We start from the raw sequence: 15,943 nt of genomic DNA, 5'->3' as shown, positions 1-15,943 counted from the left end.
CAGGGAGTCAGGGTGCACCAGCTCGCGGTGCAGAAGGCGGCGCACCTCCTGCACGTCTCCCCGGGCCGCGGCCCCACTCAACCGATCGCCGGCGCGGACCTCCTCCAGCAGCATGTTGACACAGGCGGCCTGCGAAGCCCCCCGCCCGACCCGGACGCGGTCAGTGCCGGAGAGACCACCGATGCTGGCCAGCTCAAACCTCCCGCGGCGTACCCGGCCTGCGCAAGGCTGCCGGCCGGGCTCGACAGTCCGGGGCTCTAGAACGACCCCCACCCTCCCGGCCGGCTCCTCCCCTCTGTCAGCCAGCGGGTCGCGAGGGGCTAGGAGCCGGGACCAACCCGCTGCGGCCCACAAGGCCCAACCCGGCGCCCGCCCCTTGGGGGCCGGGTCTCCCCCCAACTCACCCTCCCTCCTCCTCGACGGGCGGGGTCTCTTCTGAGCCGGCGCTACAAACGCAGCAGCAGAGTAGTCCGCCAGGGGGCGGAGACAGTGTGCTCGAGGCCCCGCCCGCAAACGCCGCGGATTTGTTTTCTTATGAACTCGCTACGTTGTAGCCCAGCCCCGTTGCCCGACGCGCGACCCTTCGGCGCCCCGCCCACACGTCCAGCGCAGCCAATGGCTAAGCGTCGCCGGGGTGGTTTGCACTCCGAAGTGGGCGGTGCCACTTCTGACTGGCCGAGCCGTTGCGACCGATGGACCGCCGGCAATGGCGGGGTTTTCGGTTTTTCAAATGCTCCTGGCGGGCGGGAAAGAGGGCCGTTTTAACTGACCTGGGGGAAAAAGGTCAAGGATAGGGTAGCGAGGCGGTTCCAGGACCTCGGCACCTCCAGGGGAAAGGGAGGCAGGGCTGAGGCCGCCCAGTCCAGGGTTCTATCATCCAGAAGGTGATAGGCATTTATTCGCCCTACTGGGAGCGGAGTTTTATTTCATTCATTCATCCACCGTGTGCAGGAACATTTTCCGGCGCTGGGTAGGGAGCGCACATTCAAGCACCTAAATAATTTAAGATAGCGTTAAGCACCGTGAATAAAATAAAACGGGGAAGTGAGGGTGGGTGAGGAAGGAATCACGTTCCGGCTCAGATTGAGCCAGCCCTGCCTGGCACGGCAAGAGCAAGGGCGAGGAGGAAGGTTCCTGCCGCAGCTCCCACGTGGGAGGTGGCTATCACAGAGGCCTTCATTCAAACATTTACTGTGCACTTAACTGTGTACTAGGCACCCAACTGGAGAGAGCCGGGCCACTCTTGCTGCGGGGCTCCTACCATTTAAGGCGGCAGAAGATAGTAATTAAATCTTTTCAGAGTGGTAAACGCTAAGGAGTTGATAAAATGAGATAGGTGATAGTCTCTTGGGAAAGGAAGGCCGTTGAAATAGAGAAGTTAGGGAGGGCCGCCCTGCGTTGGTGACTGATTTAAGACCTGAAGGTGCAGGAAGGAGCTATGTGGATAGCTAAGAAAAAGCATGCTAGGTGGAGGGTACTACAGATCAGAGGCACTTAGGTGGGATCGTGCCTGGTGTGTCCAGAAGCGAGGTATAGACGGAGAGGAGGTAAGGGCAGGTAGGTGGCAGGAAGGGTGCCGCAGCTCAGACTAATGAGCTGCAGGGAGAACTTTACTTTTAACAAGACGAGAACTATAGGTGGGTTCTGAGTAGAGGAGCCAGGATCTGCCTTCGAAGTTAACAGGCGCCCTCTGGCGGCTATGAGGGGAAAATTGGTGGTAGATGAAAGTCCGGAACCAGGCAGGCGACAGAGATAGAAGCAGCGAGGCTGGCTCAGATGAGCTGTGACCAGGGCTGAGGAATGGATATGTTGCCCACTCCCATCCCAGCAATTCAGGGACGTCCGTGGCATCCCCTGTCCCCCAGCCAAGAAGCATATACACAATGGCTAAATTCATCTTTTTAATGCCAACCCATAATGCAGAAGAGTGGGCAGGGGAGAGGGGGGCTTCTGGGCTCAGCAACTGTGAAAGAGGAGGGGCCCCTGACACCCCTTAAGGCAGGTCACTGCAAGAAGGCACTCATGAGGGGGACTCCATGCCCCTCCTCTCTTTCTTCATATAAAAATGGAAGTGGGGAGGCAGAGGGAGGCAGGGAGACCATCCCTCCCAGCCTATGGGTAGAGGACAAGATGCGGAAGGGGCCAGGTGCTGGGAGTGGAAAGCAAGAAACTGCTAAGCCAACAGGGGCCCGCTCACACACACCCTTCCCACCTTCCCTCCTTCTCTTTAAAGTCTGCAGTCAGGGCCTAGGTGGAGGAGGCTCATGTTCTCCCTTCTAGCTGGTACGAAGTTGATAATCTGCAAGGAAACGATGGGCATGGACCGATTCAGAACTGGAGAAAGGGAAAGGAGGAACAGTCCCCCCACTTCTCCAGCCCCAGTGCCTGTGATCAACCCTGCGAGGATGGAACAAGATTGAGGATGGGGGGGTCAAACACAAGGACTGTAACCATGGCAACAAGCCTGTTTCTAGGCAGCAAGTGGGAGTGCTTTATCCAAGCCCAGGAACTGCCCTCATTTTAAAGATAGGCAAACATAGGCCCAGGGTGGCACGATGATGAAGATGGGGCAGGCTTGGGTGCAGGCCTATTGCGTTTTAGAGCCCTCTGCGCAAGAATATATCAAAGCCCCAAGCCCATCCCCCTTCCTCTCCTTGACCCCATCATTTCAGGGAGCCGAGCTGCCTTACCACCACTCTGGGTGATGTAGCGGACCCAGGGCAGTGCCTGGTAACCACTTTTCTCGATGATCTTCATGTATCGGACCTGGAAAGAAATGAAAGGAGGTGGCCCAGGCTGCAGGAAGAGGGCTGGTTGGGGTCAATAGAATATATGTGACACAACTTGGGGGAACAAGGTGGCACAAGCTGGGAGTAATGATGTGACATGGGTTGGGGCAAAGATGTGGCATGGGCAGTGGGAGTGAGGGAAAGGAAGGTGGTCCAGGACAGTGGGAAAGAGATAGCACAGTGTAAAGAAATAGACACAATGCAGTTTTAGGAGGACAGGGTGGCACAGGCCTAGGGAATGGTGAATGGCTTGCAGGTCAGAGAGGGACGGAAGTGAACAAGCTGGTGGGGAACAAGGTGGCACAGAGCAAAGTGACAGGTAGAAGGAGAGGAGAACCAGGCTGAGAGCAGAAGAGGCAACAGTGTTCCATGGAAAAGACAAGGATGACTACAGAGAAGAGGTGACCCAGGCCAGGGAACAGAGGTGACCTGAGACGAGAGATGGACAGAGGGGAACCTGCCAAGGTCAGGGAGAAGAGCCATCACTACCCACTTCCCTCACCTGAATCCCAGAGACGGTGAAGTAGGGGATCTCAAACTTGACCCCAATGGGGGGCCGGCCCTCCTCCTCCTCCTTCTCCACGCTGGGGAGGCCAAAGTGGGCACGCATCAGGTACTCCTTGCCCCCCTGAAGGCACATGGGGGCATCAAACACGCTGACGGACCCGTACATGCCCCAGACCATCCTCACAGCAGCCCCCGGAGCACACTCAGCTCTCAGCCTATTTCACAGACAAGAAAGTAAAGGCTCCAGGCCAAGGCTCACAGCTGAAGCTTCTGACTACAAAGCCTGGCTGGCAGGTGGATGGGAGGCTCTAATGACCATCTCCCGTTTTTCAGGCCCTAATGCACCGCCCCCCAGATCCCAAGGACAGACCAAATCCTCCAGCAGTCGGAGGACATGGATAACATAATCCTGCCTATTTCACAGCAAAATGAGGCCCCACAAGGGGAAGAGGGCTTCCCAAGGCCATCCAGCTCAGAGAGGCAAGAGGGGAGACCCAAACCCAGGGCTGATTTCCTCCAGACCTGGGAGGGAAGCATAACTACCATGCTGGCCTGGTGGTTTACTGCCTTAGCTTAATTACCCCCCAAGGACAACTGCGTGCATGCAGATGTGGGTCTCTGATTGGTTCTCCACCTGGCCCTCAAGCAGTTAGATTGGTGAGGGGGTTGGGGGGGCAGATAAGCACTGTGAGTAACTGTCCCCACCTTTCCCCAGTGCTCACCGGGAAAGACTTAATACTCCAAATCACGATGTTCTTCTCAGGCACGTACTTGGCACTGCCCACGCTGGCCTTGAAGCGCGGGGAGTCGGCATCGCTGGGCACCGGCACAGATATCTCCACGCCGTTGGCCACCGATTGCTTCTTAAACTGCCCCTTGGCCTGTCCAGGGAGAAAATGTGCAGCAGGAAGAATTCACTCATGGGTTCTGCAACCATTCACTAAGACCTTTCTATGCGCCATCTCACCGAGAGCTTCCGAAACCCTGAAGTGGGGACCACTGTCTTGCCCAGTTTACCAGGGAGGAAAACAGAGGCGCAGAGAAGTTAAGGCATTTGCCTGGAGACACACAGCCAACAAGTGGCAGAGCTGATAGCTGGCATTTACTGAGCCCCTGCCATGTGCCAAGCACTTATCCCTCTCACTGATTCTCTAAAGTAGGGTCCATTCCTAAGGTTCATTTTCCCAACAAGGAGACTGAGGCACAGAGAGAAAGAGCACATTGCCCAAGTCATATAGCTGGTAACTGGCACAGTAGGAGGTCAAACTAAGCCTGTATCCTCAACCATCACATGCCCTCCTTACGAATAAATGAAGTTACAACACTATACTTAACGTCTAGAGCTGTGTGACACTGGACAAGCTTTTAACACAATGATTCTAAGTGTCCCATGTGTCATAGTTAGCATTTTGATTACTGCTATTATTTATTCATTTAGGGAGGGATATTTGATAGGTGGGATCAGGGGCAGAGGACCTGGAGGTAAATGGTAGGGGGAGAGAGTACTTGGAAGGCACCAGCTTTAATAACCCCTTCCCCTTTCCTGCCTGCAGACATGGGGACATTGAGCAACATCAAGACCCTACGTGGTGACCATCTGCTCTGCAGCCCAGCTCCCCTGAGAACCCAAGATGAGGGAACAAAGTCAAATCTAAGGACACAGACTCTTGAGTCAAGTGGACCCAAGTTCAACATGGGGAACCTCCCCTTCTTAGATGAGTGACCTCTTAATCCCCTACACCTCAGTTTGCTCATCTGTAAAAGAGGGTAAACTATAAGTTCTGGAGAAGCCCTTTCTTAGGGCACCAGGAAACACACACAGGGTTGTTCATGGCAGCGCAGACCAGAGTAACCAAGAACTGAAAACATCTCACGCAGGAGAATGGAGAGATACAGAAGATTCCCATGGTGGAGTATTCTACAGCTCCAGGAGTGGATGCACTAAGCTAAGGTGACTCCTGGAATCACCTTAAAATCAATGTTACATAAGCAAAAGAAGTCAGACGCAAAACTGTACAGCCGGAGTCCACTGATCTGAAGGTCAGAAACCAGCAGAACAAAATATCTGTGGTGACACATGTGGGTTACGAAATTATAAAGAAAGGCAAAGAAATAATTTACATAAAATTCAAGATCGTGATGACCTCTGGGCAAGGGGAGAGCAGGAATTGGGGGAGGGACACATGGGGGTTCAGAGGCTCTGGTCAACTACATTCGAATAAGCTGAGTAGTTCATTATTATTCTTTAAATCATATAATTACACTATGTATATATGTGTATATATGTATATATGTATTTAGTAAGAAAGTAAATTAAATATGTAAGTAAAACAATTCCTGTCAGACGGTGATAAATAATAGAAGAAAAAATAGAGCAAAGGGAAGTGGGAAATGCTAAGGGGAAACAATTCTAAATAGGGAAATCAGGGAAGGGCTCTCTGAGGAGGTGACATTTAAGAAGTTAAGGAGATGAGAAAAGGAGCCACGTGGATACCTGCATGGGTGGGGGCAGAGTGATCCAGGGAGAGGGAACAGGCAGCACAAAGGCCCTGTGGGCATTGGGGGGTGGGGTGAGGTGGGGGAACCATACCTGACATGTTTGAGAACCAGCCAGGAGATCAGTGAGGCTGGAGGGAAATGAGGAGCCAGGAGGGAGGTGGGAGATGAGGTTAGATTGGTGAGGGGGTTGGGGGGCAGATCAAGCACTGTGAGTAACTGTCCCCCTGGCCCACCTTGACCATGATCTCCACACGGCTGTGGGAGAACTTCTCAATGACGGACTCAATCCAGATCAGTGGCTTGACCTGCAGACACAGGAAGGGGGAGTTCTGGGAGTCTCTGGAGTCAACTCTGAGCCCCTGCCATGGGGCTTAGCCCTGCCTCACCTGTGTGCTGAGGCGATAGGACATGAGCTCAAAGTCGCCATCGGGCGGGATGAAGGAGATGGTGCGGTCGTTGTCGAAACGAGAGAGTCGCACGCACTGGTGAAACTTCACATCCTCCAGTTCCACAGACTTGTTCTTGCTCCCTGAAACTCAGAGCCAAACATGCAGGATGACCCTGGGGGCCAGAGCAGTGTCTCTGCCCCTACCTTCATCATTCACTACTACCATCACCCCTATTTTTCCGATGAGAAACTGAGGCCCAGAGTGGATGAGTAACTTGCCTGGTCACCCAGCTGGCCAGGGCAGAGCTAGGACCTGAACCCAGGGAATCTTTTAAATACGATGCTACTCTGTCTCCTAAGATAGTCTAGAATTCAGCTCCATGAGGGCCACGATCTGTCTTTTTTTCACTGCCCTGTCCTTGTACCTGGCACTCAGTAATGGAGCAGTGTTTCCTCAATGAACCAGCAGCTGCGCCGCTGGCCATGACCAGAAGAGGGCGCGTGAGTGCTTATTTCAGAACTGGCTGTAATTCTCTGGGTCCCCAGATGCGGAGGGGTCTCCAGCTCCTCAGTGAGCGCCTCTCCAGACACTTACGGCCAGTGAGCTCAAAGAGCACGCGGTCGTTGAGGCCGAGCCGCAGCTCCGGCATGCCAGACAGAAACACCTTGAGCTTGATGGTGCCCACGATTTCACTCAGCAGGACGCTGCCATTAGCATTGACCTGAGGATGCACGCACGGGGGGTCATAAGGCGGAGGGTCCCCTATCCTGCTCCCAGGCCGTGGCAGAGGCAGGGTGGAGGTGTAGGGGCTCACCAGCAGATTGACAGACTCTATGACATCGATGAAGACCTCATTCTTCTTGTACTTGATGCCCTCAGAACGCCAGGACACAGCATTGGTGACAGTGGGTGGCACCCGTGACTTGCCTGTCTCCAGCTTATTGCCCTGCTGCGTGATGTACCTGGCAGGGAGCATGAGCAGGTGGACGCAGGGACACGCTCCTGGCCCTCCCCGACTTCCTTCCACCTGTGGCTTCCCATTTGGCTGCCCCCATGGCCCACTCACTCCTGCAGAATCTTGCTGTCGGTGGTCTGAGGGAAACCGAAGTCCATGAGCTCATCCAGCAGCTCGTAGACAATGACAAAGTTGTCCCGGATGCTCTCCTCCTCCAGCTCCTTGAAGTATTCAGAGAATACCTGGGGATGTGGGGAGCAGACACACAGAGGTGTAGCTGGTATAGCCATGGGCTGGGTCCCTGCTGATCCAGCCAGCCATCCAACAAGCAATTACTGAGCACCTACTGTATACTAGTGCCAGGACATTAGTGGTAAACAAAACCCAAAGGGCCCCTGCCCTCATGGGAGAAATGGACTGGTAACAGAACCAATATAATCCAACATGTTGAGTACAATAATGAGGAAAACACAAGGAAAGTAGGAGCCCAGAGGTGAGGAGGTCCAGGAAAACTTCCTGGAGGAGGAATTGGAAGGGCTCAAAACTGTTTTGTTTGTTCATTTGTTTGTGGGACACGGATCCCTGCAGACCCACCTCAGAATAAGGTTTGTAAATGCATAAAATAAAATACAGGGGATGGCGAAATAAGCCTGTTAGATAAAAATACAACTAAGTTCATGGACTTTCTGGATTCTATCCACAGGCCCCTGGAGATCTGAAGACCCCAAGTTAAGAGCCCTGGGAATTGGGAGGCATAGCCAAAGCAGAGAACCTGTCAGTCTTCAACATTCAAACATCCTCCACTCCTCATCCTGCTGCAACTTCACTGGCCTTTCTATTCCTACTGGCCTTTACATAAGCAGCCCCTCTGCCTGGGACACTCCTCCCCCACCTTGCCTAGCAGAAGGCTGCTGCATTCAGGCCTCATTTCGAATGCGAAGCCGCCCCCCACACACACTACGAGTATCACGCTATGGTGAGATGAGCAAACCGGTCACTGATTTGATCTCCTCCTGTTTAATCTCCTTCACGCCCTTTAATTCCTCAGGACAGGTAAGGCCCTGGCTAAATCAGAGCTCTGTCTTCCCTTTGCCTGGCAGAGAGGAGACAAATCAATAAATAGTTCTCATTTGTGGAAAAATATTGACTGAGCACTTTCTTAGTCATTGAGAATGGCATAGAATAAGCGCTCAATTATTTTGATTTTTATAATATTACCGATAAGCAAATAACAATATCGAACCTTTGTTGAGCACTTACTGTATACTGAGAACTGTTTTAGGCACTTTAGGTGTAGGAATTTGGTTAATCTGTACGATGACCCTGAAGCAGGACTTGTTTTAACCCCTAGTTTAGAGACACAGAGAGAAGTGACTTGCTTAAGATAACTCAGGGAGAGATGATTTCTCAGCAGCCAGTGAGAACACAGACTGATGGGGCTTTGATGGGGGCCCTCCAGGGAGGTCAAGCAAAGCTTCTTAGGAGAGATGGATCCTAAAGGAGGCAGACAAGACAGATGGACAGACAGACCAGCCAGCCAATGAAAGGCTGGGACCTACCTCCACTGTCTTGTAGAGGAAGGAGTACACGAGTGAGGCATTGGCATTCTTCAGCGTGGTGGCCACCACTGCGGGCAGCGAGGTTAAGGAAAAGGTGCCTTCTAGAAGGGCTCGAGTGGAGCACAGATCCTGAACCCCCACCCTGTCCCCTGCTACTGCTCTTGAATCTGCCCACCCATCCCCCAGCCTGAGCCCCCACTGATGTGCTGTGAAACTGCTGTCTTCAGCCCACCCTTTCTGGGCCTGAGCTGCTGCCAGAGACCCCACCTGTAGCCGGATACGGTAGAGGTTGCTGTGTTTGATCCACAGAAAGTGGACCCGTCCGTGGCTCAGCAGTGGAGCCAGGGCCCCCTCCTCCTCCCGCTGCAGGAGCAGAGGCATGAAGTGCTCTATCTCACTCATGGCCACATCGCCCTTGTAGTTGCGGCTGATCAGGGGCTAAGGGTGGGCAGAGGAGGTCCTGTCACCACTGGGATCTGGGGACCCTGTACCCGGGGGCATCAGATGCCTGGTTCTGACTCTACTTCCTGGCCAAGGGGCCTGAGCAAGGCTCTGCCTCTCTGTACCTCAGTTTCCTCCTCTGTGAAACGGGCATGTGATGACAGCTAACGTGTCTAGAGCCCCCATTGAGGTCCAGGTCGTGTTCCACTAAAGATTGGATGTTTGCTTGCTGATTTAGTTCTCACCACAATCCTGTGAGGAAGGTGTCATTGTCATCTCCATTGTACAGATGGGAAACTGAGGTAGGAACTGTCTCCATAGTAAGTGGGAACCAGGAATTGGACCAAGGTGCCCTGGCTTCAGAATTCCGCTCTCGCCCAGGGCTTTATATGCACCAAATCAATGCAGTAGGAATGATAAGAGGAAAGAAGGACGAGAAGGAAGGAGGAAAGGAGGGATAGATTACAGAAAGAAAAAGAAAGATTATAGAAGAGGGAAGGAAGGAAGGGGGAAAAAAGATTATGCCAAGAGGAAGGGAGGGAGGGAGGGAGGAGGGAGAGAGAGATTATGCTAAGAAGAAAAAAGTTAAATTAAAAAAAAAGTAAAAAGGTTATGCCCATATATCTCTTTTAGCTCATGTAGCTTTGCCTGGCAGGCAATTAAGCAGTCAACAATAATAGTATCTACTTGCTGAGGTTGTTTGGCTCAGCGCTTAGAACTGGGAGGTCATATAGCTGGTAGTCAAATACCTTAGCTCTCACTATTATTATCAGGAATATTATTTCCACCACTACAATTGTTATTGCTATTGAATGACAAGATGAATGAGAAGGGACTCCAGAAGGGGACAAGGCAGGCCCAAAGGAGAATCAAGGTCCCCCACCCCTGCTCTCTTCCCCAAATATTAATACTGTGGATGATGATGGTGATAGAAATAATTTTAATTGACTGCCTAATGTTTGCAGCAGGGCTACTGTGCTAAGTAGCTTCCACGCATACGGTTGTATTAACTGTTCTGGGGTGGGGACCTCTGTTATTACCATTTCTACCGATAGAGAGATTGAGGCTCAGAGAGGTGAAGCCCCTGGCCCCAAGTACGCGGCTAGTAAACGGTGGAGGTGAGATTGGACCTGGGACTCTGCGGGATTGGGGGAGAGGTGTTCCCACGCCCCCAGGGCTTTCTAGGGCCTCCCAGCCTGGGTTAGGGGGAACTCAGCCTCACCTATCGGTCCCCCACCCCTGCGCCCAGACTCACCTTGCCCTTGACATCGAGGATGAAGACGGCCGAGGCAGACATGGTGGCGGCCGGCGGACCTAAGAGGCGCGGAGCGAGAGGAGGAGACGACGGTGGCGCCGCTTCCTTGTTCCTGCGGAAGCGCCGGCGCGCAGGTGAGCGCCCAGGTGAGCGCGTCTTAAAGGGGAGGCCGCCAGGTGAGCGGTGCTGTCGGCGGACGTGAAGACGCTTGGAGGGCAGGAGAGGCAGGGCTTCGGACCCGACAGCTGCCCCGCCTCACTGTACCTTCGAACCCAGGGGTGCTGATGGGCATGGGCTGAGATCCGAGACCAACTATCCATCCATCCATCCATCCATCCATCCATCCATCCATCCATCTTGTTCCTCCTCTGTCTCTCACACAAGCATGTCACCCCAACAGGGCAGAGACTTTGTCCTGTTCATATCTGTGTCCCCTGTGCGTTGGACACTCAAAATTGTTTGTGCAACTCATTCATTCTTTCATTCATTCATACAAAAAATTTTATCAATTATTCTTTCACTCAGATATTTATTCACTAGTAAATTCCTTCTCTCAGTGACAGGAACTGTGGGTTGCACTCTGAGTAGGACAAATGTCGCCGCTTTTATTATTATTCTTAATGTTGCGCTTATTCATTCCAAAAATATTTATAAGCTCCTACTATGTGACATTAAGATGTTGATAGAATGTGGAAGAGATAAATGGTTGTTATTATGGTTATTATGACTATAAATATTATATCGTTAGTTATTTAACATTTATTGGAACACCTACTGTGTGCTGGACTGGACATATGGAAGCTGCTTTCATGATGGTGATGATATTGTTGATGATGAACTCGGTGAGTGAGTATTTATCGATTGCTCTCTGCGGTACTATGGATAGTAATATAGACAAATGACATAAAAACCCCAACACAAGATGGTCCCTGGAGAGGATGGGAGTAATGAAGGCAACTGAACTGATGTCAGGGGCTTGGGGATGTGCACTGGAGAATGAATGGGGGGCTGTGGGCAGGACGATCAGAGAAGGGGTTGACATCTGAAAATTCCCACCACAGCCTAATGAGTGGGACAACCGAAGAGAAAGAGTCCAAGTTCAGAGCCTGGCACAAAGCTGGCACTAGTACTGTTTTTGTCGTTTATGTGTGCTTGTCAAGTGCGTGGGCTCTGGAGACCTAGCTGCTTGGGCTCAAGTCCTGGGTCTGCAACTGGCCAGCTGGGTGGCCTTGGGCACCTGGCCTCCCGTCCTTGGATCTCGGTTTGCGTGTCTGTGAAATCCAGTTATTAACTGCGCTCTCCTAACTAAGTTACAGTGCAGTTTGCATGAGTTCTTACACACAACACAATGCTGTGGACAGTGCCTGGCATGTAGCTGATGCTTAATAATGTTATTGCTATTTGCTATTATTATTTACTATATGGCAGTTAAGAGCACAGGTGCTAGGTTTGAACCCTGACTCCGCCATTGGCAGTGTGGCGTTGGGTTAGTGACAGCACCCCTTGCGCCTCAGTCTCTACTTCTGTTAAATGGACACAATGGCCACAGTGCCGCTTCCACAGCCTGCGCTCACTGAGTTTCTGGGCATAACTCATGCCTGGCACTGTGTCTACACTCGCTGCACATCAGCGACTGTGGATCTGGGCTCTACCCCGTGACTGTGTGATCTGGGCTGCAGAGAAGTTTGGGGGAAAGAAGGAATAAAAGGGAAATTCAAACAGCCTGGCTGGGACGGATTCTGCTCCACAGGGGTTGGGAGGGCGGGTCCTGGGGGCTCCAGGGGGCGACACTCAGCTCTTTCAGGCCTCTTTCCTTCTTCTGGAAACCCAGCCTCAGACTTTTATCAGCTCCTGAGGGTGAAGTAGGCGGCCCCTCAAGACACTTAAGAGAGGGCCCAGCCGCTATCAGAACCACCAGCTTCCCCTCCACTGGCACCTAACAGTAACACGATAACCACTGCAGTAGTGCACATTCTTTGGGCACTTACCTTTCAACACTTCATGTCTTTTTTTTTTAATTTTGTTATTTTTTGCTGTGTTTGACTCTGGTCTTCCCAACTATGGTTTCCTGGTCATTCAGGACCTGAGGGGAAGAACTTTTTGTCTTCTTACATTGGAAAAAGCAGAGGCTGAGAGAGGAGAAGCTACTTGCCCAAGGCCACATAGCCTGAAGGCAGTTGAGTCAGAACTTGAATCTGAGTCATAGCGAACAGGGTCCTGGCCTTCACTTAACTGCCCTGCTGTATTGCAGGGTACAAGCGTTACTATTACCACCAATAGCTCATGCCTATGGTGCTCACTATACCCAGGTGCTGCCCTAATGGGCTCTCATGCAGGAATCCTCCGTGAAACGACACTTTCAGTTAGGAAAATCTATTATCTCCATTTGACTGAAAGGAAAATTGAGGATCAGACAGTGAGTGACCCATACAAAGTCACTTGCCAGCAGTGATAGAGCTGGAATTCTAGCCCTTCAAACCCTAAGGTTTTATGCTGGCTCTGCCCCAAAGAGGGGTGTCCTCTGTGATCCATTCAGCCCCAGCTCAGGAGGTGACCCAGTGGCATTTCAGGTGCTGCCATGCCCTCCTCCCAGCCCAGGCATTACTGAATCTCACAAGGGCCCTTCTCCTGGGGCCCTGAGATGTTCTCAGGCAGTAAATAGAGCCCTAAAACCTGGGCCAGGTGCCCTGGAATCTGAAACGCACGGCCTGTTTGGCTGAAAAATTTATGAGTCCAAAAGATTCAGCTTGGTCAGAGAACAGAGCATCTCTGTGTGAACAGCTGTCCCACCTCAGCTGCAACTTCCCATGTCCCCAGGGCTTGGGGCCTTGCCCCAGTTCCTCCTAGGTGCCTAGAGCCTGCCCAGCCTCCCCTTAGGGTCCCTGCTTCTAGACACCCCAATAGATCCCTTCTCTACACCACTAAAAAGACCTCTCTGAAACTCACAGCTCTTACCACCCTCCCTCATTCTCACATCCTCCACGGCTCCCCATTGCCCTGAGATGCCCTGCCTGGCACAGTCAGACCTCTGCTTTCTTCTGGCACCTGACTTCTCCATGCATGCCTGCCCCTTTTTGCTTTCTCTACCTCGATCTCACTGGGCTCTCAAGTTTCCTCTTCAGGAAACCCTCACTGACCTCCCACCTCACGTTCTAGGTCAAATTCCTCCTCTGGGCTTTCCGAAGTGTCACCTGTCACAGTTGTGTTGCACCCTAATTTTAAAAATCTATATTTTTTTTGCCATCTATATGGAAACGTTATTACAAAATTATGAAGCAGAGATCTGTAATAAAAAATACACATTTGGATTTGTTTTAACACCCGAGTAAGTCTGAGAGAATCTTAATATAAGCCACTCGAGGTAACACATTCACATCCAAAAGATTTCAACAAGTTTATGCAGCTAATTCTTAATAGTTTGGACCCAAATATTCCAATGTATTATGAACCAGTCAGCTGTCCAAGTCTTTTAAAACCAGTCTCTACCGAAATTTCTGAACAATCACAGCAAAAGCCACAGAATAATTGGAAGAATCAGATGTTTCCATGATAATTAAGATCAAGGATCCATGAAGAGTAGGAAATCTATTTAAAGAAAAAAAAACTTTTATTATGGTAAAACATATGTAAGATTTACCATTTTATTCATTTTAAGTGTAGGTTTTAGTGTCATTAAGTACATTCACATTGTGTAACCATCACCATCGTTGTCCCCAGAATTTTAAAAAAATCTGTTTTTTTTTTTCATCCTCTCAAACTGAAACTATCCCCATTAAAAACTAACTCCCCACCCCCTCCTCCCCAACCTCTGGCGCCTGCCATCTACTTCCTGTCTCTACGAATCTGACTCCCCTAGGGACCTCCTATAAGTGTAACCATACAGTATTTGTCCTTTCATGACCAGCTTGTTTAAATCTATTTTTGGAAATAGAGTTTTGGTTAGCCAAGAAAAATATAGATGCTTTCTCCCACTAAAAAAGAAAAAGAGAGAGAACATAGATTGGGAAAACTTGTCCTCTTGCCCGCCCCACTCCATCCTAGTGCCTCTAAGCACCCCTGGGACGTTCAGTTCTTTTTCTGTTTAGTTTCATGCAGATGTATGTGTGTGCGCCTGTGCGTGTGATGTTCTCTCTCTCTTTCTCATACCATACATGACTAAACACTAAACAAGCCTTGCTATTTTCATTCACCAGTAGGACCTGGAAGCCTAGCTGGGCTACACTGGCGGGGTCGTGGCTGAGGGGTGTGGAGGATGTGTGGGTTGTGAAGTCAGCCTCCAGGAGTTCAAATCCTTGTACAGTCCCTCCACTCACTGTGACTGTGGATAAATTAACCTCTCTGTGTTACTTTCCCCAACTGGAAAATGGTTATAAAGATTTAATATAAAGCACTTAATACCACCCCTAACGCTGAGTGAGCTCCCTACAAACATTCCTCCTTGCTATATAACCTGTGGTGCCCCCTCCTTCTTCCTTAAACTATTTTAAAACTTTCCATTTTAAAAATGTCACTTGTATTAAGAAAGTCTCACAAACTGAACCCACCTGGGTAACCACAGTACTGTTTCCTGTCCCCTAGAAGCCACCCTATGGCCCCACCAGTCACTACCTCCTGCAAAGACAACCGTAGATCCATGTTCTGTTATTATAGGTTAATTAGTTATGCCTATTCTAGAACATACAAAAGTGTCTGGCCTTTTTCACTTGGCATACTGCTTCCTCCCCACTTCCCCAAATTCACTCATGCTGTTGCACTTACCAAAATTCATTCCTTTTTATTGCTGAGGAGTATTCCATGGTATAGATGGACCACAGTTTCTTGAACTACTCACCATTGGTGAACATTTGGATTGCTTTCAATGTTTGGCTATTATGAATAAAGCTGCTATGAACACTTGTCTCCACGTCTTTGTGGGTTTCTTTTCTTTTTTAAGTAGTTTTGTTTTTCTTGGGTCAATACCTAGGAGTACAATGGCTGGGTCATATGGTAGGTGTGTGTTTAACTTTATAAGAAACTGCCAGACCTTTTTCCAAGTGATTGTGTCATCTTATATTCCCACCAGCAGTGGAGGAGAGTCCCATTTGTTACGGATCCTCACCAGCACTTGGTACTGTCTGTCTTTCTCGTTTTAGCTATTCTGATGGGCAGGCAGTGGTATTTCACTGTTTAAATTTGCATTTCCCTGATGACTTCATTCTTTTTATCCACTGCATGCTCTTTCCTCCTGTGACCCTATCACGGTGATGTATGCATTCTTCTGTTAGTGGACATGTATATCTCTCCCATTTTTTACAATAACTATCAAAACCGCAGGTAACACCCTTTGGCACAGACGCCCCATGCACACATGCCTGCGGTGGCAGAGAGAAATCGCACAGGGTGAACACGGTTTGGATTTAATCTCTCTGTCAGAGAACATTCTGCCCCACAGCATCTGCTCACCTGGCTTGATGTTAACCAAACTCAAATTCTTGCCAATCTGATTAGTGAAAAATGGCATCATTCTGTCTGTTCACTGGCACACAGTCAGCAAACGCTCACTGTCTATT

The 15,943-nt window shown here is 50.5% G+C and overlaps 2 protein-coding genes across 4 annotated transcripts in view; both read right to left on the bottom strand.

The window, feature by feature from the left end:
- Positions 1–380, bottom strand: part of CDKN2D (cyclin dependent kinase inhibitor 2D) — a 2,413-nt gene extending 2,033 nt beyond the window's left edge. Inside the window, exon 1 of the mRNA XM_006905878.3 lies at positions 1–380. This exon is cut by the window's left edge and continues 36 nt beyond it. Within this exon, the coding sequence (XP_006905940.1) occupies positions 1–114 (114 nt within the window). The 5' untranslated portion in view covers positions 115–380.
- Positions 381–2,246: 1,866 nt separating this feature from the next.
- AP1M2 (adaptor related protein complex 1 subunit mu 2) lies at positions 2,247–10,513 on the bottom strand. 3 transcript variants are annotated; one of them, XM_006905876.1, is made up of 12 exons: positions 10,395–10,513; positions 8,980–9,136; positions 8,699–8,766; positions 7,251–7,381; positions 6,999–7,146; positions 6,779–6,905; positions 6,182–6,330; positions 6,029–6,100; positions 4,019–4,177; positions 3,292–3,417; positions 2,691–2,766; positions 2,247–2,299 (listed from the first exon to the last, which is right to left on the bottom strand). In XM_006905876.1, the coding sequence occupies exons 1-12, from the start codon at positions 10,434–10,436 to the stop codon at positions 2,277–2,279; spliced, it is 1,278 nt and encodes a 425-aa protein (XP_006905938.1). In that variant the 5' UTR covers positions 10,437–10,513; the 3' UTR covers positions 2,247–2,276. The 3 variants fall into 3 exon arrangements, with proteins under 3 accessions (XP_006905938.1, XP_006905939.1, XP_006905937.1); XM_006905877.1 differs by having other exon boundaries at positions 6,182–6,324; XM_006905875.1 differs by having other exon boundaries at positions 6,182–6,324; positions 6,779–6,951; positions 7,003–7,146; positions 10,395–10,436.
- Positions 10,514–15,943: the final 5,430 nt, after the last annotated feature.

Source organism: Pteropus alecto, unplaced genomic scaffold (genome assembly GCF_000325575.1).
Source record: "Pteropus alecto unplaced genomic scaffold, ASM32557v1 scaffold761, whole genome shotgun sequence".
Classification (NCBI taxonomy): Eukaryota; Metazoa; Chordata; class Mammalia; order Chiroptera; family Pteropodidae; genus Pteropus; species Pteropus alecto.
The sequence above is the reverse complement of the archived record's forward strand: the minus strand, read 5'-3'. Positions and strand labels throughout refer to the sequence as shown.